Source organism: Sebastes umbrosus, chromosome 1, assembly GCF_015220745.1.
Source record: "Sebastes umbrosus isolate fSebUmb1 chromosome 1, fSebUmb1.pri, whole genome shotgun sequence".
Lineage (NCBI taxonomy): Eukaryota > Metazoa > Chordata > Actinopteri > Perciformes > Sebastidae > Sebastes > Sebastes umbrosus.
This window is the reverse complement of record NC_051269.1, coordinates 37721499-37749261: the sequence shown is the minus strand read 5'-3', so window position 1 is coordinate 37749261 and position 27763 is coordinate 37721499. Positions and strand designations below refer to the sequence as shown.

Below are 27763 nucleotides of genomic sequence, written 5' to 3'. Positions count from 1 at the left end.
AGTATAATAACAAAAGAAGATAAAAACGTTAGAATAAAATAAGAATAATACAAATTTTAAAAAAAAATGTCATCAAAATTGTTCTCATCTTCTCAGTGTGAGTCCAGTAGAGAAATGTGTCTGAACATAACACTGTTTTGAAGACAGACAGAGAGGATGTGTGTTAATTGGTGTCAATAGTAGTGCAGTGTTTGCATCAGTGGAGGGCGCACTAATGGAGGGTGTGGATGTGGTAACTGTACTAGTAACCTACATGTGAGCAGTAATGTGTAAATTAGTGCTTTTACACTATTATTCCGCATATATAGGCACATCTAAGTATGTTTAGAGCGGAGTAAAACCAGCATCCTCTGCAATATTAAAATAAAAGCTATAAACACAACTTGCTGTAATTTGCTGAAACTCCTGTTATGTTTACTTTATATATATATCAAGTGTTCTTTAAAGCACCTCACTAAACAGAGCATCTGTTGTCTATTCACACAGGCAAATGACAAAAAACTGTGAGCGAATTCTGTCGGAAATGGTTAGCAAGACATCCCCATATTGCACAATAATGTTCCTAATTTCTCTATAACTAAATTAGATTGTGCCTTTGGCAAACCCACTGTGTTCAAGAAGTGAATTATAAAATAATTGGGGAATAATTTATCTTGTGAAACAGACAAAGACAAAAACACAAACCAAATTAGATAGAAGAAGTTTAATAATCTTACAAAACTTTTCCACATTTTGGAACATTTTCTCATCAGAATCAGAATCAGAATCAGAATCGTGTTTATTGCCAGGTGTAAGAGGTATACACTAAGAATTTGCTTTGGGATTTGTTGGTGCAAATAAGCAGTATGATAACAAAATAAGATAAAACGTTAGAATAAAATAAGAAAAACTAAATAAATAAATTCAAATCAAATTTTCAAATTGTTCTCATCTTCTCAGTGTGAGTCCAGTAGAGAAATGTGTCTGAACATAACACTGTTTTGAAGACAGACAGAGAGGATGTGTGTTAATTGATGTCAATAGCAGTGCAGTGTTTGCATCAGTGGAGGGCGCACTAATGGAGGTGTGGGCGTGGTAACTGTACTAGTAACCTACATGTGAGCAGTAATGTGTAAATTAGTGCTTTTACACTATTATTCCGCATATATAGGCACATCTAAGTATGTTTAGAGCGGAGTAAAACCAGCATCCTCTGCAATATTAAAATAAGAGCTTAGTTTCAGCAGAGTCGCCATCTTTACTAAGGGACAATAAGCCTAGTGCTATAAACACAACTTACTGTACTTTGCTGAAACTCCTGTTATGTTTACTTTATATATATATCAAGTGTTCATTAAAGCACCTCACTATAAGGCGCATTTGTTGTCTATTCACACAAGTAAAATGATAATAAACTGAGTGTTTTTTCTGTCGGAAATGGTTTATCTCTGTCGCCGCCATCTTTACTTTGGGTGACGCCAGCTTCTCCTCCATCTTCCTCCGCCTTCTGGTTGTCAAGAAGATGGCAGCTTCCAGGCAGGCATGAGAAGAAATACTTCTTCATAAAAACCGAATGAATTTGGATTATTGCCGCGAGATAAGACCACGAACCCGTGCTTTTGCAACTCCTGCATCGAAATAAGTGAGTGAAGTTGTGGTATCACTGCGCCTTTGTGTGTGGTTTGAGATGTTTTGTTGTGTTCAGACTAGCAGTCCGGCCATTTTTCTTGTGGGAGAAACTAGACGAGGCCGAAAAGATGGCTGCTTCCAGAGACACGGCATGAAACACAATAACACTCTGGTTGTGCAGTTTAAAGCAGTTTAGCTGCGGGTTAAAGGTGTTGTTGCAATTGTGGTTTTATCAGGTAAAATATGCATGTGAGAGTTAAATATAATAACAGTGCATTTAAGTGTCAAACTGGGTGAACTGCTTTGACAGATGCTAGCTTTGAGCTAACGGCTGTTGAGCAGCTAGCCGCTGGTGCTAACGGAACAACAGCTAGAATGTGATTGGTTTTGTGGTATATTTTAATTGGTCACTCGATGTGCGTTGAGGCAGGTGGGTCTCACACTGTTGCAGCTGTTAAAGTGAGATTCTATTGTTGTTGTTGTGGTTTTATTTACGTTTAAGTGAGAGCAGTGGATGCTAAGCTCGTTAGCTACAAGATGGCGACTCCCAGAGAAGCATGAAAATAGCCGACTCTTGATAACAGCTCTAACTGAGGGGTGAGATCATGCTGAGACCAGGTGGTGTGCTGCTTTGTTAGCTCACTATCAGGGTGTTGGATTAGTTTTTATTTCAGTGTATTCTGTAGCTGGTTCATCTTTCATCTATTTCTCTTCCTCGTCGCTTCAGAGTCTGTTTCAGGCTGACAAGATGGCGGCTTCCATTGGTTGCATTCAATGGTTAGAAACAAGTCAGACTAAAGTTAGACTCTGTGTTTATTACAACAACTCTCACAACATGTTGAGGGTTAAACACCAGTAGAGGTTGGAAAGCTCTATGTCTGCATTTGTTTGTGTTTTTTGGATTGAATGTGTTCATTAAACCAAAGCTAACGGCTAGCTGTCAAAGCTAACGGCTAACTGTCAAAGCTAACGGCTAGCTATGAAAGCTAACGGCTAAGTATAAAAGCTAACGGCTAGCTATGAAAGCTAACGGCCAAGTATGAAAGCTAACGGCTAAGTATAAGAGCTAACGGCTAGCTATGAAAGCTAACGGCCAAGTATGAAAGCTAACGACTAAGTATGAGAGCTAACGGCTAGCTATGAAAGCTAACGGCCAAGTATGAAAGCTAACGGCTAAGTATGAGAGCTAACGGCTAGCTATGAAAGCTAACGGCCAAGTATGAAAGCTAACGGCTAAGTATGAGAGCTAACGGCTAGCTATGAAAGCTAACGGCTAAGTATGAGAGCTAACGGCTAAGTATGAGAGCTAACGGCTAGCTATGAAAGCTAACGGCTAAGTATAAAAGCTAACGGCTAGCTATGAAAGCTAACGGCCAAGTATGAAAGCTAACGGCTAAGTATGAGAGCTAACGGCTAGCTATGAAAGCTAACGGCTAAGTATGAGAGCTAACGGCTAGCTATGAAAGTTAACGGCTAAGTATGAGAGCTAACGGCTAGCTATGAAAGCTAACGGCTAAGTATGAGAGCTAACAGCTAAGTATGAGAGCTAACGGCTAAGTATGAGAGCTAACGGCTAAGTATGAAAGCTAACAGCTAAGTATGAGAGCTAACGGCCAAAACTGTGGAAGCTAACGGCTAAAACTGTGGAAGCTAACGGCTATAACTATGAAAGCTAACGGCTGGCTAACTATGAAAGCTAACGGCTGGCTAACTGTGAAAGCTAACGGCTGGCTAACTATGAAAGCTAACGGCTAACTGCCACTAACTGCTACAGCCGCTCAAACTGTTGTAGTTTATCTTCTGCTGATGAGTTTCTAGCCGTTAACGTGTAAAATATAACAATGACTTCTGTAGTTAAGTTACACATGTTCCTTTATTATTCCAGAGATCATGTCTGGCCCTGGCTCCGCGGTGTCTGGGACCACGGCGGCGGTTCTGACGCCGCGGTGGAAGCGGGTCCTCGGATGGTCCGGTCCCGTTCCGCGGCCCAGGCACGGACACAGAGCGGTGGCCATAAAGGAGCTTATGGTCGTGTTTGGTGGAGGAAACGAGGGGATTGTGGATGAATTACATGTATACAACACCGGTAAGTCTAAACTTTGCATGTATAACTTTATTCTCCCCCCCCAGCAGGCATAATGTTTTACTTAACAAATCTGCAGATGTGAAATAGCACACAACTCCTTCTCGCATTGAGTCTCCTCTCTTAAACAGCTGTGTTTTGTTTATAAATGTGTGATGTGCAGAGTAGCTACAGGCCTCAGCAGGCCAAACCAGTCTGATTACATTGAGTCCCCCTCTGCTGGAGGAAGCATGTAAATGCACGGTAAAAAAGGCGGGCTAAAATAAAATGGATGATGCTGGTTGGTTTAAGTGTATCATCTGCCCCAATTCCCTGCACACAAACCAATAAGGACAGGCAAGTTTGGTTTATATATATCCCCCATCCTTAAATACAGGTTCTGGTTCATATTCAAATGTTAATAAGAGAGGTGTTAAAAGGTTAAATTAGTCAGCTATGTTTAGGTCATAACATAAACTTCCTTCATAATTTGAATGACCTGGGGCCTGTACTACGAAGCGAGTTCAACATATCCAGGGTATCTTCTCGTTATCTGGCTTAACTAACCTAACAACTGAGAACACGCTAAGCGGTCCGACGAAGGTGGTTATCAACTTGGTAAATCAACCCAGGATTTCGGTGTTTGCAGCATATGACCAATTACAAACATCGACAAGTCCACAGACAGACAGTCAGAGCGGCACATTTTACAAAAGGAAGAGCAAACTATATTGGACAGATACGAAGAAGTTAAACACCATAATCCAGGCTAAAAGTAACACAGTTGAAGCTGCCAAATTAACAGATTTATTAACTTAACGGAATACTCAAAAGTCAGTCGTCTAGATATAAATATCTTTTAGGAGTACAATAGATGAAAGGATTACACGTCTCTATACCCTGTGGCCAAAGTTTGGAGTGTATGACTATTTCAACCTTCTTTCAGCTACGCTTCCCCTCTTAGGTGTCGTGAAATGGACTCAAGAGCAAGTAAAACATAAATATAAAAACATAACACAAAGAGGTAAACACCCACAGCATACAGCCAGCTGTCCTTCTGCATTTGTCAGTTGAAACTGTTTTTTTTTTAGTCTGGATTATGACTTAAACTTCTTCATATGTGTGTAATATTATCAGACAATCACCGCACCGAGCTCTGATCGGTCAGTAGGCGGTGCTTTTATACGAGTTGATCTCTTATCTGGAACATAACCTGCTCCGGAGCAGGTTAGCTGTCCAGCATCAGTTACCATGACGATCTACCCCGGTAAGAAGTGAACCACCTTCGTAGGACGGAAAACCCTGAAGTGTTAACCCTGAAGTTATCTCACTAATGCCAAATCCTGCTTCGTAGTACAGGCCTCTGACAGGAGTCAACTGATAACTTCACTGTCATTATTGTGTTTTAATTTCTAGCAACAAACCAGTGGTTTATCCCAGCGGTCCGTGGTGATATTCCCCCCGGTTGTGCTGCGTATGGTTTTGTCTGTGATGGCACCAGATTGCTGGTGTTTGGTGGAATGGTGGAGTATGGAAAGTACAGCAACGATCTCTATGAACTACAGGTAAACTGTCTTATGTAAATGAACCCACATGTTTGTATTAAATTTTCATGTTAAGAAAATTAAGATATAGATGATCTCAAACCAGACTTTTTATTTGCTCATGCAAGCATAACATTGAAACGAATATGTTTACAATACAAACATTTTATATGTAAGTTGTCCTGCTTGTATTATCTGCATCAGAGATTGTTGATGTAGAAAAAGAGTTTGAAAATACATGGCAAAAGTTATATTTTTAATATTATGGTATAGCTGTTTACATAATAAGCACAAGAAGAGGCAAATAAAACAAATCCATCTTTGTGAATTGTAAGTTTCATGCATGTTAATGCAATTGTGTTCCATGCAGTTCAGCTATAGATAGTGAAAGTAAGCCATGAAAACATTAATCCTGATTTACAAAATGCAGTCTGGAGGTGTGTTGCATATTGTTTGGGCTGCCATTGAGTCTTTATCATCCTGCTTGCAAAAGCTTCCCTCTGTGCACAATGAAGGACGTTTAAGTTACAGATGTGCTCTGTTTCTGGTTATGACGTAAAGTAGGTATAGCACAATCATGTTTTGTCAACCAGAGTCCGGATGGATTTTTAAGCCTCTGGGTGATGGAATAGATTAATATTAAATGGGAAATATAATAAGTTAATGCAACATTTAAAATAGGGTTAGTGGTTAAAAAATGTATGTGCAGATTTAGTCATAGTTTTAAAATTCTTATCAATTTGTCAGAATAGGGAATGAGGTCAACTTGTGTTTGTCACAGCCTCTGCTGTGACCTAAAATAGATTAGGTCATACCTAGTCTATTGATAATATGTTGTTTTGACCATGTATTTTGTTACAGGCCAGCAGATGGGAATGGAAAAAGTTGAAAGCAAAAAACCCGAAGAATGGCCCCCCTCCTTGTCCTCGTCTTGGCCACAGTTTTTCCCTGGTTGGCAACAAATGCTACCTGTTTGGTGGATTAGCCAATGACAGCGAGGACCCAAAAAACAACATTCCCAGGTACACGTGTTTTTCCTTCCTTTGATGCAGGAGATGCTTGAGATTCTGCTTCAACCAGCAACATGAGTGTGACGTCTTGTCTGTTTTTCATTCTTCAGATACCTGAATGATCTGTACACACTTGAGCTTCGTGCGGGTTCCAGTGTGGTCGGATGGGATATTCCAATCACATACGGCGTTCTGCCTCCGCCCCGCGAGAGCCACACGGCCGTGGTATACACAGAAAAGACGAGCAGGAAATCTCGCCTGATAATCTATGGAGGGATGAGTGGTTGTCGCCTTGGAGATCTGTGGACACTTGATATTGGTACGTTTTCTAAAAGTGTGATTAGAAAAATTATAAATGCCCCAGCTGGTTTGCCTCATCTGTGGTACTTTAATTTATCTGATTGCGTGTCAGAATACATAGGGGCTTTTGTATAACATCCTACTGCTGATCATTCTCCAGAAACCCTGACATGGAACAAACCATCAGTAAGTGGGACAGCACCGCTCCCCAGAAGTCTTCACTCTGCCACCACCATCACAAACAAGTGAGACAGCTGCTGTACCAAAGCAGAAACATATTGAATGTCTTATTTAATCATGTTTAAATTACCAGGCTGAGCAGCATCTCACTGATTTAATTTTCTCAATGTGCAGGATGTATGTTTTTGGAGGATGGGTTCCTTTGGTAATGGACGATGTCAAAGTGGCCACACACGAGAAGGAGTGGAAGTGCACAAACACTCTTGCCTGCCTAAATCTAGGTTTGTCTAACTCTGTATTTATAACACTTTAAAACTGTTTGAGTAAAACGGGCCTCACTGATGTTAATTTTTGTGCCACGTGTGTGTCTGTAGACTCCATGTTGTGGGAGACAGTGCTGATGGATACTCTTGAAGACAACATCCCTCGGGCCCGTGCTGGCCACTGTGCCGTGGCCATCAATTCCAGACTCTACGTTTGGAGTGGCCGTGACGGCTATCGTAAAGCTTGGAACAACCAAGTCTGTTGTAAAGACCTCTGGTACCTGGAAACAGGTAGGTTTTGTCATTCAGAGTGACTTCAGTGGCTCAGGTTGTCAAATAGTGTCATTGTTTTTAAACTTCTTGTCCTCCGTCTCCTCCCCAGAGCGGCCGCACGCCCCTGCCAGGGTGCAGTTAGTCCGTGCCAACACAAACTCTCTTGAGGTTAGCTGGGGCGCCGTCTCAACCGCTGACACCTACTTACTGCAGCTGCAGAAATATGACATCCCTGCGACTCCAGCTGCAGCCTCACCAACCATGAGTGCCACCCATGTGCAGCCTCTGAACTCTCCAAAGAGCCCCGCACTGGCTGTTGCAGCACCCTCTGCTCAGAGCCTACCCCAGACAGGTATTACACTTGTGACTAATGATTGTTCTTTTCCAACTCTTCCATGTCCATGGTTGAAACTACACAAGGAAGCTCAACTACTGCAAAAAATGCTGCACATGAAGTAGGACTGAATGATTTACATAAATATCTAATTGCGATTATTTTGAGTGATATTGCAATTGCGATATTAGAGGGAATTATCATTTACATAATTATTCTCATTTTCATTGAAAAACATCTTAAAATGATTAGTGTGAATTTTTACGGAGATCTGTACCAAACAAAGATGTTTTCTTAAGTCTGTAGAATATGATGTGTAGGTCAGGACATCTCTGCAGCACCACAATATTTAATTTAAAATGTGTATTTTGACACACATTTTGCCGTTAACAAATATTGTGATTCCTGCAGAAACTGTAATAGGCCGTCTAATCATCGGTTCCCTTATCTTACAGCTATCTTGAAGGTTGCAGCTCAACAGTCTGCCACAGGCACATCTATTGTCACAGTCCGCCCCAGCCAGCCAGGGAAATCCCCCATCACTTTGACATCCCTCCCGCCAGGTGTCCGGATGGTAATGCCTGCCCAGACCACCCAAGGATCGGTATGAGCAGCAATTTTCTTACTGCGTTTTATCTTGTTAAAGATTTTGCGTGAAGTATATATCATTGTAAATGTGCCCAATGTTTTTCTTTTTTTTTTCAGCCAATTGGCAGTAGCCCTCAGATGAGTGGCATGGCAGCTTTAGCTGCAGCAGCTGCAGCAACACAGAAGATCCCGCCCTCCTCTGCAGGCACTGTCCTCAATGTTCCTGCAGGTGCCACCATTCTCAAAACAGTAGCCGTCTCCCCCGGCACAACCACAGTGAAAATGGCTTCTCCACTCATGGTACAGATCTCACTACACATTCTCATTTCTAACATTTTGTGCATTCTGTCTGTCACAAGCCAATTCTGAAAATAATGTTGTGCTTGTAGGTCAGTAATCCGGCCACCAGGATGCTAAAAACTGCTGCCGCCCAGGTGGGCACTGCGACTGCAGGCTCTCCCAACACCAGACCCATCATCACCGTGCACAAGTCTGGTGCAGTCACAGTGGCCCAGCAGGCCCAGGTGGTTACCACTGTGGTGGGAGGAGTCACCAAGACCATCACACTGGTCAAGAGTCCCCTCACTATGGGCAGTAGTGGCACCCTGGTAAGAGAGCAGCACTCTGTAGCACAATGTAATACTGGAACACCACTCTGAGAGCACCCTTTGGTGCTTTCACATGCATGCTGTAACTCATGGATTCTGTAAATTGCTTTTTCACCCTTAGTGTGTGCGTTTTGTCACAAAATGGTGACAACATGCACTGGTGGGGGACGGAGTAAAGTTTGGCCTAAAGTATTTGTTGGAGAATTCTCCTTAGAAAACAGGGAGCATGATGTTAGTGATCTGCATGACTGTTGGTCAGTTAGGGTTGGGATGATTTGCAAAGCCACCAGTGGTCCGGCTTCCCACTGAACTCCCTGTGCTGTCCAATGTTTTCCGGCGACTCATGAACTTGAGTCTCTCTCCCTATGTTGGCAGATCTCCAACCTTGGCAAGATGATGTCTGTGGTACAAACCAAACCAGTGCAGGGATCAGCTATCACAGGCCAGGGTTCCACTAACCCTCTCACACAGCTCATACAGGTCAGCTATCTGCATGAGTGCAGGAAAAAAACTAAAAACATGAGGTCGCTTAAAACTCCTGAGACAGGCACCAGATGTCTTTCTCCAAATGGTTTGCATCACCTGTGCCTCTCTCCCCAGACAAAGGGTCCCCTCCCAGCCGGCACCATCCTGAAGCTGGTGACCTCCGCAGATGGCAAGCCAACCACCATCATCACCACTTCCCAGGCTGGAGGCGCAGGAAACAAGCCCCATATCCTCAACATCAGCGGCGTCTCTCCCACCACCACTAAGCAGGGCACCACCATCATTAAGACCATCCCCATGTCGGCCATTATGAGCCAGTCGGGAGCTGCAGGTCTAAACTCACGCAAGTTTACATTCATATCTACATATCACAACAGTCTGCAAAGTTATGACTGAGAACTGTGCTACAAAATGTTGGAGTTTAAACAAAACTTGAACCAGATGAACATCTGGATCAAATACGTTCCTCTGTTTGTTATCATCCGTTTGAATTTCCAGATGAGCGGAGATGGCTTGCCGCAACAGAAGTAGCAATGATTTAGTCTTTAGATTTAGTTTTTATGTATATTGTTTCCTGCAATGGCCTGAACATTTTGGCAATTAGGGTAAATAAAAACAAATGTTCAGAATTATTTACAGGTGTAAATTAACCCTTTTAAAAACAGACCTCTAGTAGGCGGCCGCGGGAGATGATTGCTTTCATGATCCTGTTTTAAATCGATCTAAAATAAAAACCATAATATCTAGAGCATTAATTTTCTTCTTCGTCTTTCGTGTCTTCACGCCGTATGCTCGTGATGGCCTCATTATGTTACGTGTGGTACAAAACAGGGTGACAACGCATGGTGGGCCAGAGTACTGCCCCGTAATGACTGCGGGAGATCGTTGTTTACATGATTCTGTTTAAATCAATGTAAAATAAAAACCATAATAGCTAGAGCATTCATTTTTTTGCAGCAGAAAGCTAAGGCTTCTGTCTTTCGCGTCATCGTGTTGTACACTTGCGATGTCATTACGTTGCGTGTGGAACGTAATGACACTATCAAAACACCTTTGCACTCAATCTGCTAGATAGTTCAAATAACTTATGGAGTATTGAGAAATATGTTATTCATGTTTCTACATTTAGAAATCTTTGGATCAATGTGTTTTGTGTGTTTATTTAGTAACATTTTATGAAAAACATTTAGATGGTTTTTTAATGACAAAATTTCAACACTTTATCAATTATGGTTTATTGACTTGCATAACCTTTTAGCATTTGAAGATACTCCAAGAAATGACATCACGTTAAGCAAAAATACCAATGTAGGCACTGGTGGACCATTTAAATTGCAGAGTTCAGAGGGTTAACCAGCGTCTGGTATTTGGGTAGTGTTTTGACATTCTTTTGTCCTTGCAGGTGTGACAAGCAGTGGCATGAAAACGCCCATCACAATCCTTACCACGAAGGTGATGACCACGGGAACTCCCGGGAAAATCATCACTGCCGTGCCCAAACTCGGCACTGCAGGCGGCCAACAGGGATTGACTCAGGTAAACTGAGTGTTTATAGATATCACTTTTGTTGTTCTGCTCATGTGTATGTTGCACCTGAGGAGACTAATCCTGACTTGTGTGTGTGTGTGTGTGTGTGTCTCTAGGTGGTATTGAAGGGTGCTCATGGGCAACCTGGCACTATTTTGCGCACTGTGCCGATGAGCACCGTGGGTGGTGTTAGACTTGTCACACCAGTGACGGTGTCTGCTGTTAAGCCCACTGTCACCACTCTGGTTGTCAAGGGGACTACTGGTAAGAATAACTGTTTTCATGATTTATTATTGGATCACATTAATATGTTATCGCAGATCAGAATCAGAAATACTTTATTGATCTCCAGGGCGGAAATTCTGGAGTTACAGTTGTTCTTGTATAAACATAAAGAAATATAAGAAAATCAAACATTGCTACAATATGTACATAAAGCTACAATATAATGCAATATATGTATAATTATAATATATATATATATATATATATATATATATATATGACACATATATATATATATATATATATATATATATATATATATAGGAATATTTGCATTAAGACATGCAATATATAGCAGATAACCACAGTGCAAATAAGTAAATACAAATGCTGAGAAGTGGGGTTTATTAAGTGTGTTAAATATAAATGCCAGAATGGTATAAATAAGAAATTAATTTCTTGAAATGTACTAGTATTAATGACAGTGTTGAACAGTTGAATTATTGTACAGTTGAGTTTAGTCAGATTTTGTACACTGTACTCTGGATCCTTTGTGTTTTCATCTTTTAAGGTGAAACACTACAGGGGAAGAGGTTAATCATTTTAAATAATAGATATCACAATGAAACTTCCCCAGTTGATTACTTACATTAAGACAATTATTTTTTTTAAGTTTTCTGAAATTGTATGTGTAAATATGCGAATGAGGCATTATTTAATGCTAACTTTTCTGTGAATTTATGTGAAATCTACAGATGCAAAAAGACAAAAGTCTAGTAAAATACACCAGGGCTGCAACTAAGGATTATTTTCATTGTTGATTTAATCTGTCGATTATTTTATCGATTATTCGGTTAGTTGTTTGGTCTATAAAATGGTGAAAAACGTCAATCAGTGTTTCCCAAATCCCAAGATGACATCCTCAAATGTCTTGTTCTGTCCACAACTCAAAGACATTCAGTTTACTGTCATAGAGGAGCAAATAAACTAGAAAATATTCACATTTTGGAAGCTGGAATCAGAGAATTTTTACTTCTCTTTTTTTCTTAAAAATTAATCAATTATCAAAATACTTGGCGATTAATTTAATAGTTGACAACTAATGGATTAATCGTTGCAGCTCTAATAAATGCCTGAATGTGTTTTTTTTGGATGTTTTCTTTCCACTAGTCTGAAAGAAGACATGTTATGGAACCACAATAAATCTCTAAATTGATCAGTGCATGAAAAAAAGGTTTTTGCCTTTAGTGTCTCGCCTTAATGCCACTTATATTCCTTCCAGGTGTCACCACTCTTGGGACAGTCACCGGCACCGTCTCCTCCAGCCTGGCAGGAAGCACAGTGGACAGTTCCAACGCCTCTCTGGTCACCCCCATCACCACACTGGGAACCATCGCTACCCTGTCCAGCCAGGTCATCAGCCCAGCTGCCATAACTGTGTCAGCTGCTCAGACCAGCATGACTTCTGCCTCCGCACTGCCCTCCTCTACCATGACAGTGCAGGTAAGACCGTTGTTCCTCAGGTTGTATTTAGTATTTTAGTCATCAGGACATTAAATCATGGGAGCGGTATGCATCATGAGCTCTTAAATTCCATGAAAAAGTTTGTAGAGGTTGGGGTGTTGATTACAGAGCGACTGCTAGAAAAACAACGAGATAAGAGTTCAGGGAGAGAGGATACAATTATTCTTTTTGAGTACGAAACATGCTGTATGACTTAAAGATAACTTAAAATGCTTTACTGTCCTCTGCCCAGAACCAGCCCACCCAGGTGACTCTGATCACAACTCCCAGTGGTGTAGAAGCTCAACCTGTGCAGGATCTACCAGTGTCCATCCTGGCTTCACCAACCTCTGAACAGCCCAGCTCCACTGAGGCTGGAACAGCTGGAGAGGGCTCCGGGACCGTCACCCTGGTCTGCTCTAACCCGCCCTGCGAGACCCACGAGACGGGAACCACCAACACAGCTACCACCTCTTCTGCCACCATCGGAGCAGGACAGGTCTGTTCTAACCCGCCCTGCGAGACCCACGAGACTGGGACGACTAACACAGCTACCACAGCGTCGGCCAACATGGGAGGAGTCCAGCCGGTGTGCTCTAACCCGCCTTGTGAGACCCACGAAACAGGCACCACCAACACAGCCACAACTGCATCATCAAACATGTCTACGCCGCGCATGTGCTCCAACCCGCCATGCGAGACCCATGAAACCGGGACGACTAACACAGCTACCACAGCGTCGGCCAACATGGGAGGAGTCCAGCAGCTGTGCTCCAACCCGCCCTGCGAGACCCACGTGACGGGCACCACCAATACCGCCACCCAGTCGTCATCTAACATGAACACGGGCCAGACGAGCACCACGCAGAGGGTGTGCTCCAACCCGCCCTGTGAAACGCACGAGACGGGGACCACCAACACCCCGTCCACAGCCACCTCCAGCATGGGAGGCGACCAAACCAGCACAGCGACAGGCCAAGTCCAGAGGGTTTGCTCCAACCCGCCATGTGAAACACACGAAACTGGAACCACCAACACAGCCACCACTGCCACCTGCAGCATGGAGACAGGCGAAGGTACGGGTATACCCACATGTACTATGACTGAATTGATTGTGAAATTAATTTATAGGTATGAAGTCAAACTTAAATTCTGTTTTTGTATCCATCAGCAGACCAGCAGACAGAAGAGGGAGCAGAAGGTACCAGCAGCACAGAAGTTGTCGCCCCCGCTCCCGCCCCCGCCCCCGCCACCACCACCACCGCTGCAACTAGCATGGTTACCACCACCCAGGGCAGGGCCATCACTACTGTCACTCAGTCTACACCAGCCCCCGGACCCTCTGTACCTGTAAGGAATGCACCAATGTACCGGCAGAATTAAGAGATGATCTAAACACCATTACTGAGTCGTGTTATTCTCAGCAAATGTCTGAGTCATAAAGGGGTATTCACACCAAACATGAAGTAAACTTTTTGTGTGGCGTGATTACATACAAAGTCAATGCAAAGAGGCGAATAGACGCAAGTTTGTGCCGAAATATTTCAACTCGAGTGAGACATTTGCGTGACGCTGTTTCACGAAAGCCCATCAGCGTTGAGATTCCTCCTGTCGTCCCTAACGTCCTGATGTTGTTGAATCAGAATGGAGAAAAAAAAAATATTGTAGCCTCCTATAGTACCTCATAATTATAGAGACCAGACGAAACTCAATGTATAAAAATGAACATAAATGATCCCCTAGTCAAACTCACAAAGTAACTCAAGGTGAAAATTCGCTTTGCTTTTGGTTTGATGTGAGAGAAACATAATTATCCGTTGTGACCAATCTGTATGTTTTATTGTATGCTTTGTTTCTCTCCAGTCGATCTCATCGATCACAGAGAGCGTGGGTACTGCTGCCAGCTCCACAGAAGAGCCCATGCAAACTGATGAGACGGCATCGGCAGAAGCTGCACCTGCAGCGGAGGGAGCCACCGCTATGGAGACACAAGCGGAGGTAAATGCAGTGTAATGTCACCAAAGCCAGTGTAGGCTTCAAGTCCATTCAGTCAAAGATATATTAAGTGACCTATAATGTGTTCTCTCAGGGAGAAGCGACCACAGCTACAGCCTTGAATCTGCCCTCAGAGCTGATGTCTGAGGGTCAGGGCGCCACACTCATGGTGACGGGGCTGTCGGACGAGGAGCTGGCTGTGACTGCAGCAGCAGAGGCAGCCGCTCAGGCAGCCGCCACCGAGGAAGCCCAGGCCCTTGCTATCCAGGCTGTCCTCCAGGCCGCACAGCAAGCCGTAATGAGTGAGTTCAACCATCGTCTTGTGAAGTCAGATTTCTCTGCACACTTGGTTTTGCTTTAGTAGCGTCATAGGTCACTCCCAAACAGTTAACAACAATTTACAGTTTCTCATGATGCCGTCATGCTCGTAGTTTGTATGAGTTCTTAAATATTATCTCTGCTCACAGATGAAGGAGATTCCACTGGAGAGAGCCAGCAACCCACCACCATCCCCATCATGTTGACCCAGCAGGAGCTGGCAGCGCTGGTCCAACAGCAGCAGCAGCTGCAGATGCAGGAGGCTCAGGCTGCTGCACAGCAGGCCGCCGTGGACACAAGCTTGCCCACCGAAGGCCTCGCCCCCGCCGACAGCCTCAACGACCCCTCTGTCGAGAGCAACGGACACAACGAGATGGCCGCCGCAGTCACCAGTGCTGTGGCGTCACTGCTGCCTCGTACCACCGGTGAGAGTAAGACTTTTAGCTTTTTTTTTTTTTAATGCTTACTTTGTATGCCTGTTTTTACAGCAGACTGACCTTATTGTATTGTTCCTTTTCGCTCCACAGCACTCGCTCCATCAAGCACATTTGCACCCTCTGTATCGGTGGCAAGTCCAGCCAAGTTGCAAGCAGCAGCCGCTCTCGCAGAGGTCGCCAATGGCATCGAGGGAGAGGTGAGTTATTGTACAACATCTGGCTGGTTCAGCTTCAGGTCAAAGAGGAGAAATGTAACAGTGAATAATTGTGTTTCCTTCCAGAAACAAGCCCCTCAGCCAACCCCAGTGAAGCCTGTTGTTAAAAAAGAGAACCAGTGGTTTGATGTTGGAATTGTTAAAGTGACAAATATGGTTGTCACCCACTTCTACATGCCAGGAGATGAATCTCATGGAGATGTAAGTGTCTCAGGAGGCTCCTTTCACGCTTGGATGACTTTGTGTTAGTGTGCTCAGTGCGTCTCTAATCTCTGTGTTTTGTTCGGTAGGATGACTCCGGCAACATGCCAGACTACGGCCAGATGAAGAAAATGGAGCTGCAGCCTGGAACAGCTTACAAGTTCCGTGTTGCTGGAATCAACGCTTGTGGTCGTGGATCGTTCTCCGAGATATCTGCTTTCAAGACCTGCCTACCAGGCTTCCCAGGAGCACCCTGCGCCATCAAAATCAGCAAGGTAAACACATCAGTAAAGCCCTTTTTCCCTTGTTTTCTTCTTATTTTGTTGTTGACTTGCAGGTGTGTAAAACATGACGATAACACCAGCTGTTCTCATGAGTAATAATCGTTGACTGTCCCTCTACAGAGCCCAGATGGCGCCCACCTGACCTGGGAGCCGCCCTCGGTGACATCGGGGAAGATCATCGAGTACTCCGTGTACCTGGCCATCCAGAGCAACCAGACGGCCGAAGCCAAGGCCTCCACCCCGGCACAGCTAGCCTTCATGCGCGTGTACTGTGGACCCAACCCCTCTTGCTTGGTGCAGTCGTCCAGCCTCTCCAACGCCCACATCGACTACACCACCAAGCCTGCCATCATCTTCCGCATCGCCGCCCGCAATGAGAAGGGCTACGGCCCCGCCACCCAAGTCCGATGGCTGCAAGGTGAGCACACAGTTTCACTAGCTAATGCTCAAATATTTAGGGCTTTCCTCAACCAAAGAAATTCTTAGTTGACTAACACATTACGATTTTGTTGACTAATTGATTAGTTGATTTAATCAACAGATCTGTAAAACTGAGTTTCTCCACAACAGCCCTGTCTCCTAAAAGTTACATTTCCATACAACTAAACTGCATTCTCAACTAGGTTTGGAAGGAAATGTATTTAGTAGTTTAAGTAGTTTTGTTGCGTTTTCGTTTTGTTTCCATTTACAACGTTTATCACGGGTCTAAAATTATGACCCTAATCCGAGAGAAAAGACATGTCCCTCAAAACGTATTTTGGTTATACAGTTTAGTTGTATGGGAACGTAATTTTGTGGGAGACGGGGTTGCTCCACAGAGAGATGTGCTCGTAAGTTTCTTAGAAATAAGTGATTCAGTATGAATAAAAGCCTAAAAAATGACTAATTGACCTAAGAAATCTTTTATTCTTCTTCTCTTTAAACGATTTATTGACTAAGAGGGGGGCAGCCCTACAAATTTTAGCAAGTTAGCAATTCATTATTGGATAAAGAGAAATATTTAAAAAAATGTTCTGCCTTGTAGAATCCGGCAAAGATGCCGCCTCTGGAAAACCGGCTGCCAAAAGACCAGGCACCTCCCCTGATACGTAAGTACAGTATTCACATTTCATACTGTGCACACAGGCTGGACATTAATGCCAATGAATAAAACATGCAATGCTCATTCTGGTTTTGTGTGTGTGCTCTTGCAGTAAGGCTACTGGTCCAAAGAAAGCAAGGACGGACCAGTGAGGTTGCCCTGGAGACCCCTCCCAGTCTTTTGTCCTTTTTCCACTCGCTGTCCTTTTATCAGGAAGACTGACCTTCACCCCTCCTCCACCACCTCCTCATCCTCCATCCTAATCTCATCCTCCACCCTCAAGTCTCAGATCAAGACAGCAATGGAGGCAGAACAACCGTATGAAGCCGAGATGAAAGTCAATCTGAGAGATGTTTCTGTAGATAAAAACCCCTCCTTCCTCCTCGTTCTGTTGGTTGTACTATTTTTAGAGCAACACAAACTTAGAAGCACATTATCTTTTTCAGTCACATCCCTTTCCATCGTTTAACATCTATTTTTGGCTTGTTTCAGTAGTTGAGCAGTATAGAGAAGCATTTACATCTTTCACAAACTGGGAGCCAGCCTGAGCGCAATGTTACCTATTTTTCTTTTTGTCTTTGTTTTGTGAATCCTGGGGGGATGTAGAGAGAGACTACACAAAATGATGTACAGTGTTGAAAAAAGGCTGTGGAGGCACGAGTTTAGATGAGAGGAAAAATCGGTATGGATACAAATAAAGCACTTGTCCTCAACGACAGAGGACATCTTTTTTTTTTCTCCTTTCTTTTTTTTTTTGGTCAAAACAAATTTTGCTTCATCGAGAACCAAGTCTGTATTCATCGTACTGGACTCCAGTCTCCTGGTAATGTCATCACTGTGCGCTTTTTACCCCAAGATGAGGACTGGTGGCCGACACTTCAAAGTGGACAAAACAAAAGGAAAGACAAAGAGATTTGTAGAGAATGAATGACAGACTTTGCTAGGACTGAGACTTGCAGCACACACAAAAAAAATCTTGCAAAATCTTCCCAAAAAATTAGCAAGCAATGACGCAGAAGATCTTTTGTGTAGTTTATTTTTGTATTTTTTAAGCTTTTTTTTCTCTCCTGTGTGTGTGTGTATGTTGTGTGCATTTTTAAAAAAACATCACTTTTTTTAACTGTTGTTCATCCCCATAGTTTGTGTTCGTGGGAAGATCCGGTGGCTGTGTTGAGGTTGCCACTCTATTTTTAAAAAAAATCTTCATTCAGTTGGTTGTATGTTCTTGTTGTTAACAGATGGTATTGAAAGAGATAAAGACTTTTGTATTTGTTCCAAGTAGAACCCACAGAGGTTATAGGACTGAAGGGATCTTTGAAGTGGACCCAGGGAGAGGAGAGTTTTTACTTTGTTTACTACTCAATGCTTGTGTTGCTTTGTTTGCCAAACATGGAATTTCACGGGGTATACGAGGAAAACAACATCCGATCTTTTCCCCCTTAATATCCCGATCAGTTGTCCTACGCTTTTTATGCTCATGAATGTGGCGTCTCACCTCTTCTTTAATTTTTAGAATGGCAAATTATATTAGTAGACATATTTTCCCTATCCTATTGATGTATGTGAATCCATTTAATAAATTTTAATTTTTTTTTTCCTTCCATGGCTCTGTATTTCAGACTACAGATGGTGTGCAAGCTAACTGTGATGTGTTAAACCCGTATGTCTTTTGAATGGGGATGTCTTGGGAAGAAAGCTTACATAGCCGGAGTGTACTCACTTGTAAATTAGTTCGTTCATAGAGCAAGAATAAAACAAACAAAAAAAAAAACATCTTGGCCTTTTATATAATTACCTGTAACAAACTGTTTTTACATGTTGGTCATCTCTTGATTGCCTTTTGTGTCTTTACTTATAAAAGAAACAAATATATATATAAATATACATAGTCTCCCTGATGGTTCTAATTTGCTTCTGTCAAGCTGATTCACTGTAGGAGTCTGAATCACTGCTCGGTTCATTACAAAGACAAGAGTTTGTACAGGGAGGTTTCTGACCGGACATGAGTGTATATCTACGTTGTAAGGGCGGATTCAGTTGTGATGGTAACGGCCTTGAAGATCAGAGCCGAGGTTTTCGCTTGCCGCCTTTTTCTCCGGCTGGCGCCTTGGTTCCCGTTTGTGGTTTGCTCCCGATTTCTTACTAGAAATGAACTTTCTCTTCATATGCATTCATAATTTTTGTGTGTGTCAGTGTGTCTGTTGAACAAAACTAGACATGCATGCAAAAGCAGTGTATTTTAGTAGTGATGCCTTAAGTTAGACCATAAGCTGAAGGTTCTCAAAAAAAAAGAAGAAAAAACATTTAATGAGTTTGTTCCCCTCTCCATGTGGTATACAATTGTGTCCTTTTCCTTCCACAGTACCTTTGCTGGGTCACTATTTTTGCACCCTCGTTAGATAGGTCATCATCAGCAGTGCCGAGGTCTCTCTGAACTTTCCCTCCCACACTGGGACAAGTGCTGCTCTCAGCACTCACAGGTGTTGCGAGTTTCTCTCGGCTGTTTGCAGGTTATCTGGAAATGTCCTGTATTTTCCAATGTGTGTTTTTTGTACTGTAGGGAGTAATGTATCTTTTATCATCAAAAAATAAACATGTTAAACATAGAGAGAGTGAGAGATTTTGCGTCTTCTTTTCACTACAAAGATTAAAAAAAGTGGCTGAAATCACCTGTTCTAAGCCGCTCTGAGCCGCTCTCAGGAACGGCTTCTCCACATCCAGGTCCTCTTTAGCACTTCCTTCAAAGTATTCTGCTCCTATTTCCTCACACCACTGCAGGGCCTTCCTGCCAGACACCTGCAGGGAGAGAGTCATAGTTTATTATACACATTTCTTTATTTTAGAAATCAGCAATATGACAAAACAGTTCATAAGGCGTCATACTGAGATATCAAAACAGGCATGACTCAACTGACATTCACCATTGTATCGGAACATATGGGAATTACAAGAAACTCTAAAAGATAAAAATAAAAAGGAAAAAAAGACAACATGAATTATATAAATAATAACTTCAAGGCCCCATATCATGCTCAGTTTATACTAGAGCATGTTTACATGCTTTAATGTTAAAAAAAAACTTTATTTTCCTCATACAGTCTGCCTGAATATGCCTGTATTTAACCTCTGTCTGAAACACTCCGGTTTAGCACATTTCAACAGAATTGCGTTGCTAGGCAACAGCTTGGGTCCATGTTTACTTCCTGTCAGCTGATGTCATTCAAACACTGCAACTGGAAATAAACTGGGACACATTTTTGTTTGAAATGGTCTAGAGGCCTGTAATGGTCCTTCGAATGAAACTCTTGAGCTCGTGTTTACAACATATAGAAGTTGTGTACATGATATGCGTGGCGTTCAAGTGGTTAAGGCGTGAGAACACCACTGCTAAGCAACGACAAAATTAACGTTACTGTCGGCGTCTAGAAGCAACAGAGGCTACAAATTTAACAAGCTAGCAAGCGGCATAATGACAGAGGAAAAAAAATGAGGTCGTTGGGAATATCAACATTTTGCTCAGACATTATAAAATCATGAAGAATTACAATATACGACTAAAATTACAATATATTCACTTATTATGTATTGAAAAATTAACTTCCGTGGCCTCTGCTATTTCTGACAACGTCAACAAACACGTCACAACTCGTGAACTCTGAGCTTTCAGAGACTTTCCACTTACAAGGTCATGAATACGACATGAGGGGGGCGTTCACATGGACTCTTCTCGTGAACACGGTAAACACGACACCCATTTGAAAGCACCATTATATTGTACAGTTGTGACATCACAAAGTTTAAAGGTCCCATATTGTGAAAAGTGAGATTTTCATGTCTTTTATATTATAAAGCAGGTTTAAGTGCTATATAAATATTGTTAAACTATCAAAACGCAAACAAATATACGGAGAAATACACCCAGCCCGTATTCAGAAATTGTGCATTTGAAACAAGCCGTCTGTCCATTTGTGATGTCACAAATATAAAATATATAAAGATCATCACACGGTTTTAAACGTAAACATTCTAAATGTGTCCCAGTTTATTTCCAGTTACAGTGGATGTAAATAACATCAGCTGACAGGAAGTAAACATGGACCAAACTGTTGCCTAGCAACGCAATTCTATTGCAATTCCGTTGAAATGAGGTAAAACGGAGCGTTTCAGACACAGGGTAAATACAGGTATATTTAGGCAGACAATATGAGGAAAATAAAGTGTTTTTTAACATTAAAGCATGTAAACATGTTCTAGTAGAAACACAAAATACAAGTATGAACCTGAAAATGAGCACGATATGGGACCTTTAAAGGAACAGTATCTCAATACGAGCTGTGTGTATTTCTCCATGGATTGAGCGTTTTGATAGTTTAACAGTATTTAGACAGCACTTAAATCTGCTTTATAATAAAAAGAGACATGCAAATCTTAGTAGCTTTGATTCACTATTTCACATCTCTTTGATTTACATGATGACGGCACCTTTAACTGACCTCCCGGTTGCTCAGGTCGGTCTTGTTTCCCAGTACGATGAAGGGGAAGTTGGACGCGTCCTCAGGATCGCCCTGGATCAGGAACTCCTTCCTCCACTCCTCCAGGGCTGAGAAGCTGTCTCTGGATGTCACATCAAACACCAGCATGCAGCAGTGGGCTCCTCTGTAGAGGGGGATACCCAGAGACTGGAACCGCTCTGTTCCCGCTGTGTCCCACATCTGAGAATAAATACATTTAAGGAATGACAAAACTTAAAATACCTTTGGTCAGTCCAAATTAACAGATAAATTTAACAATAACAAAATTGTTAAATAGCAAGTCAAAATTATGAGACAGTAAGACACATTATCAAGTCAAAATGATTTTACTGTAATTATTAGATATACTGAGTCAAAAGTTCAGCTGTATGTTATAATTTACACTTAATAAGTAATATAATTAAGCCAAAATTAATCCTCAAGTCAAGTATCTCACAATTTTGACCTAAAAAGAGCCGAAATTATAAAATGTATTAAGTCAGTGACTCAAAATGTGTCTTTATAAGTCAACATTTGTACTTGATTTGATTTAATATCTCATAACTTATTAACATATTTTTTTTACTGATAATTCTGACGTGATAAATTATCACATCATCATGTATTACTGTTTTACTGTGGATGCACAGGTGGACATAGAGCAGCTACCTGCAGGGTGACTGTGTCCCCCTCTATGTGGACTGTCTTGGAGAGGAAGTCGGTTCCTATGGTGGCCCGGTACATGTTGGTGAACCGGTGATGGACATACCGGTTCATGAAGGAGGATTTCCCCACCCTGTGTAAACATTACTGTTGAGTGAAGGCACAACACACTCAAACATCTCTGTCCTTCCAGACCAGCAATTCACCTTTTATGTCACTGCACTGATAAATAATAACTTCTGGGAATATCCACATGTCTACAGTTTATTAAGAAATATTCTAATATGAAAGTGAAACAACAGTCAGCAGGGCAGGAAATGAAAACTTAACAACAGTAGTAAATAAAATAAAATAAAATAAATAAACTGGTCGACGTTACCCAGAGCTTCCTATGAGGATTATTTTCAGTATAACTGGACTTTTTCTGTCATTCATGTTCAGTTCTGTTGATGTTTGTTTCTCTACTGGAACTCCAGCTGCTGCTGCTGCCTTCAGGAGCGCCTCGGAAATTTAGCCTTTCTGTAATTTGAGGTGTGTCTCAGTAGCAGTAGGCCAGGGGTCAGCAACCTGCAGCTCTTCAGCTCCTCTCCAGTGGCTCCCTGTGGATGTTTAAAAATGGAAATGAATAACTGTTTTTTGTTTTCATTTTACAACGAAGTATAAGGGACACATTGAGGAAAAAAAAATTAAAATCTGAGATTTCGAGAATAAAGTCATAATATAAGAATAAAGTCATAGGTTTACAAGAAAAAAAGTCGTAGTATTATGAGAATAAAGTCATAATATAAAGTTGTAATTTTACGTGTTATTTTCTTTTTTTTCTCGTTAAGTTTTGACTTTATTTTCATAATATTAGACTTTTTTCTCGTAAGGTTATGACTTTATTCTCATAATATTACAAATTTTTTGTTCGTGAAGTTATGACTTTATTCTCGTAATATTACGACTTTTTTTCTCATAAAGTCATGACTTTATACTTGTAATATTACAACTTTTTCTCGTTAAATTATGACTTTATTCTCATAATATTACGACTTTTTTTCGTAAAGTTATGTAACCAAAGTAGCATTTGAGGGGCTGATGCTTTATGGCTGATGCTTTATTTCAGAAAAACTTTGCATCGTTGTTTATGTTCTCTGTGAATTAAATTACAATATTTTAAACAGCCTTTGAAGGCACCATCTGACCTCTGTCCTCCTGTCTGAGTCACACAACACAAAGACACAGCTGACTTCAGAATAAAAGTTCAAACAGGTACAAATACATATAACAATAAATACCCCTACAATGCAAAACACAGATACATAGATAGATAGACTGATAGATAGATAGACAGATAGATAGATAGATAGATAGATAGATAGATAGATAGATAGATAGATACATAGATAGATAGACTGATAGATAGATAGATAGATAGACAGATAGATAGATAGACAGATAGATAGATAGATAGACTGATAGATAGATAGATAGATAGATAGATAGATAGATTGATAGATAGATACATAGATAGATAGACTGATAGATAGATAGATAGACTGATAGATAGATAGATAGATAGATGGCGAGGTGGTTGTAGTGCAGAAATCACACAGAAATTAGCTTTTTAATTTTAATACTTTGTCTTTACATCGTTGCTCCATATTTTCAGAAATGCAGTTGTATAAAATATTTCTTGTGGGCATTTTAAAAAAAATGCATTTTAAAAAAACAACATTTGATTCCGCTGTTTTATTATGTTAACTTTGCTGTAAAACAATCATTTTAAATTAAAAATTTAGGGGGGAAAAATCAATTAACATGTAATCTATTGTAAATTGTATTGGATCATGTCTTTATGTATCCGGCCACTAGGGGGCAGCACAGGCTTCAGGTGAATCACCTTTCTTACAGGATTTCCTTTCTGTTGGAGCTGTGAAGGTGGTGTTATCTACAATACTATATGTCTAGTGATCATTCTTTTTTTATCTCTTTTTTCAACTGAATGTGAACATATGTTATTTAATGCTTAGTAAATGCTCAATATTTAAAGTAATAAAAAGCAAGGAACACCAAAGTTAAAATACTTATATTTTTTTCAGCTTTTCCTCTCAATAAGGAATATTTTAATAAGTAAAAAGTTAAAATTACTCTGCCTTCATAAAATACATTTAAAATTCCTTTAAATCTTTGGTATAACACTACAACAAATATCACAATAAAACTTTCAAATATATTTGAAAATACTGTAGGTTTAACAACTATACCAATACTCATTACAGACCCAAACTGTGCAGCCGATAACATTGTTAAAACCCACAGAACTGTATTATATATTTATTTTAAAGTCATAGTTTTTAAAGATGTGAAATAAGACAGGATGATGGAGTTTGGATAAATGTGGATGCACGTGTCATCTCCGATATTTCCATTTGATGTAATGATGCTGACATAAAGAAAACATGTAATCATTTGAATGTTTCCCTCAGTGTAACCATCATAAAGCTTCAAGGTAAAGTAGAAATACCACAGTCTAAAAATACTCCATTACAAGTAAAAGTCCTGATTTCAAAATGTTACTGAAGTAAAAGTACATAAGTATTACCAGCAAATGTTCTTAAAGCCTATCAAAAGTACTCATTTTGCATTGTTATATTATTATGAAATATTATATTATTCTTTTTGTATCACTAACAGAGCATTTGAATATTTTAGTTCATCAATGTCGAGCCAGTTTTAGATACCTTGTGTACTACTGGGTATATTAGTAGTTTAGTACTGCATCATATTATATAAGCATATCATGTGTTTTCTTTCTGTTAAAAGTAACTAGTAACTATAAATGTCAAATACATGTAGTGGAGTAAAAAGTAGAAGTATAAAGTAGCATAAAATGAAAATACTCAAGTAAAGTACAAGTATGTCGAAATTATACTTAAGTACAGTACTTGAGTAAATGTACTTAGTTACATTACACCACTGATACTGTCACACATCACATAAAGTTGAATTAGATGATTTTAACAACCTTAAAGCTACTTAAGGGGGAATAAAAGGGGAAAAATGGATGTTAAGAGGTTAAAATAATGCCATAAAGTATAATAACATTACTATTGACAATCACAGATGTGGACGTAAAGAAACATAATACATAATAAATGGTCCTAGGTGGGTGGAAAGTAAAGAAAAAAATATGAAAAATGAAAACAAAACACTAAAGTTCAACAAGAAATAAAAACAGGAAGCCGCACTAAAGTAAAGAACTAAAAACAAAAAGTGAAAAAAGAGAGAAAGCGATTCCGGTAACATACATATCGAGGTAACGCTTCCATGCTTTTGTATATCTGTGTCCTGTAGAGACTGTCAGAGGTGAAGCAGAATACTGAGATTACATTAAATCAGCAACATAAACAGCTATGATATCTCAGTAGAGTGCCACCACTAGAGAGCCAAGCTTTGGCCACTCAACCACCATCTAACTTTATTAGTCATCGTAGGAGAGACAAACTCATATCCCCCTGCCTGATACACGAAGCGTCACGTGAAAGAAAATCACATGATTATTCTTTGTTGACTAAAAATGTGAGTTAACTGATGAGGGAAAAGGGGTAAAACTAGAGAACGGTGGAGAGGACAGTGTGTGTGAGAGAGAGAGAGAGAGAGAGAGAGAGAGCTCTCCTGGGTATGTCGCCGCAGCCCTGCGTGGCAGAGATAAGACCACCGCCTATAGAGTTTCTTGGGAATTAGAAAGCTGTCCCCAAAGTCCACTGGTGACACACAACACCATCCGTCAGCCAGCTAACTCACACAGCTTCCCAACTGTCCAACGAGACATTCCGGCGTCAGATCAAACTGCTTCTGTTGAGATACCGTCGACAGAGCGGGCATGTCGTGTGTGTGTCTATGCTTATGCCGGTTTATGAGTTACATGACACGACCACAAACATGCTGCAATGTCCTGTAGGTCTGCGTGTACTGTATGTGTCCGTGCTGCTGTATGACAGCGAGCGGTGGGCCTGTAATTCCTGGCCTCCTCCTTTCATCTTGATAACCTCTTATCAGAGCAGAGCAGCCCGCGAGCAACACGGCAGCAGCCACATCCCTGCCCGGCTGTCCACGCCGCCACAGAGACCTCACTTTACTCTTTCTCTCATAATATCACTTTCGTTCACACACACAGAGACCGATCCATGAGCAGTTTCGCTCGATTTTCATATTTATTGTCCCTAAAAGGAAACTTGGCAGAGAGACAAATGTATAAAAGCAAGTGAAACTTAAGTAGATAAGATAATAAATCAGCATCTCCAACCATCTTTTCATATATTTTCACTCATCCTGTTCAGCTGGAGCCTACCCAGCATGCACTGGGTGGGAGGCAGGCTACATATGGCAACAGGTTGCTCTGAAACACATTCACACATACAAGCAAATTCACCTGCAAACATTGGATCCAGAGCCTTCTTACTGAGGCAACAACAAGCTCATATCCATGAACCAGCCTGAAAAACAAATAGTAGGTCTATCTGTCTACTTAAAGGCCTAAAATAATGTTTTAAAAAACTGTACTACCAGCAGGCTCCTTGCAATCATGCAGAGTTAATAAAGGAATTATTCATCCTGTTAGATTTTAACTCTCAGTGGTCTACAGTATGTCCTCCTCAGTGGGAATAAAAATTAAATTAAATAATAATAAATTGCTCAGAAAGGGGGTGAAAAACAGTGCGGTACCCATGATTTTAGATATAGGAATATTTTTTGATTTAATTCGAAAAATGTATATGTATGTACTCTTCCAATTTTCCTATGTGACACCTCCTGAAAATAAAATGAATGTGTTATTTTTAATGTAAATATTGCAAAAAATGCAAGCACCAAATGCCTTCAAAATTACATAATCATGTGAGAGCATATAGGGATTTGACATTTCAAAACAGAAGTTGGTGTCGTTACGAGATCATCACACCAGCAGACTACTTTCACACCTGATTGCCACTATAAATGTAATTTTACACATAGTAACAGGTTAAATCTTCCATATTCCCCCGATGATGAGGAGATTTCAGTACGTCTCTGTATTTCCTGATCTAGTCAAAATTTCTGTGGAGTTGTTTCAAACACGTGACCTTTCTGACCTTTAGCTTTTCTCTGTTAGCACAGCAGAAGACTTTCATGAAGAGCAACTGCAAAAAGAGTGAAACGTTGAGGGAAATAAGTGACTCAATTACAATTTAGTGCCACAGTTACCACGACCTACGTATTGATTTGCATCTGACCTAACTGATGCAGTTAATCTTCGCCTCACTACCTCATGAGGATGTTATTTCATTTTACCTGCTGCAGGTTCCTAAATAGCAGAAAAAAGACCCAGTGTTGCAAATATAAAAAGGTCTTAATTCCTCTCAACTGTTTTTCTCCCCTGATTTCCCTGAAAACTGTAAATGAACAAAGAGAGAGGAAAGTTTGGAAGCTGCTTTGACTATCAAATGACCGGGACAGCGTCGGGCTTGTGCGTCGCCGCGCCGTGTCCAGGCCATATCTCTCCCCCATGATTGCAGCTCCTCTCTC

General features: G+C 41.0%; 2 protein-coding genes across 8 annotated transcripts; one reads left to right on the top strand and one right to left on the bottom strand.

Moving 5' to 3' along the window:
* Window positions 1–1464: 1464 nt before the first annotated feature.
* Window positions 1465–19648, top strand: hcfc1a (host cell factor C1a). Of its 7 annotated transcripts, none has more exons than XM_037767300.1 (28): window positions 1465–1621; window positions 3494–3694; window positions 5087–5235; window positions 6076–6236; window positions 6335–6543; window positions 6685–6769; window positions 6879–6985; window positions 7079–7258; window positions 7350–7592; window positions 8030–8178; window positions 8280–8462; window positions 8552–8770; window positions 9146–9250; window positions 9371–9599; window positions 10659–10792; window positions 10900–11047; window positions 12291–12511; window positions 12765–13587; window positions 13683–13861; window positions 14375–14509; window positions 14601–14808; window positions 14974–15255; window positions 15352–15458; window positions 15543–15677; window positions 15767–15952; window positions 16082–16379; window positions 16986–17049; window positions 17155–19648. In XM_037767300.1, the coding sequence occupies exons 2-28, from the start codon at window positions 3499–3501 to the stop codon at window positions 17192–17194; spliced, it is 5175 nt and encodes a 1724-aa protein (XP_037623228.1). In that variant the 5' UTR covers window positions 1465–1621; window positions 3494–3498; the 3' UTR covers window positions 17195–19648. The 7 variants fall into 7 exon arrangements, with proteins under 7 accessions (XP_037623228.1, XP_037623237.1, XP_037623218.1 ...); XM_037767309.1 differs by lacking the exon at window positions 1465–1621 and adding an exon at window positions 1692–1844; XM_037767290.1 differs by lacking the exon at window positions 1465–1621 and adding an exon at window positions 2077–2226 and having other exon boundaries at window positions 9371–9587.
* Window positions 17788–22651, bottom strand: si:dkey-13a21.4 (uncharacterized protein LOC494576 homolog). The gene is made up of 5 exons (XM_037767329.1): window positions 22596–22651; window positions 22223–22349; window positions 21536–21754; window positions 19713–19838; window positions 17788–19596 (listed from the first exon to the last, which is right to left on the bottom strand). Exons 1-5 carry the CDS (start codon window positions 22649–22651, stop codon window positions 19510–19512), a joined length of 615 nt encoding a protein of 204 aa, XP_037623257.1. The 3' UTR covers window positions 17788–19509.
* Between the last annotated feature and the right edge of the window lie 5112 nt (window positions 22652–27763).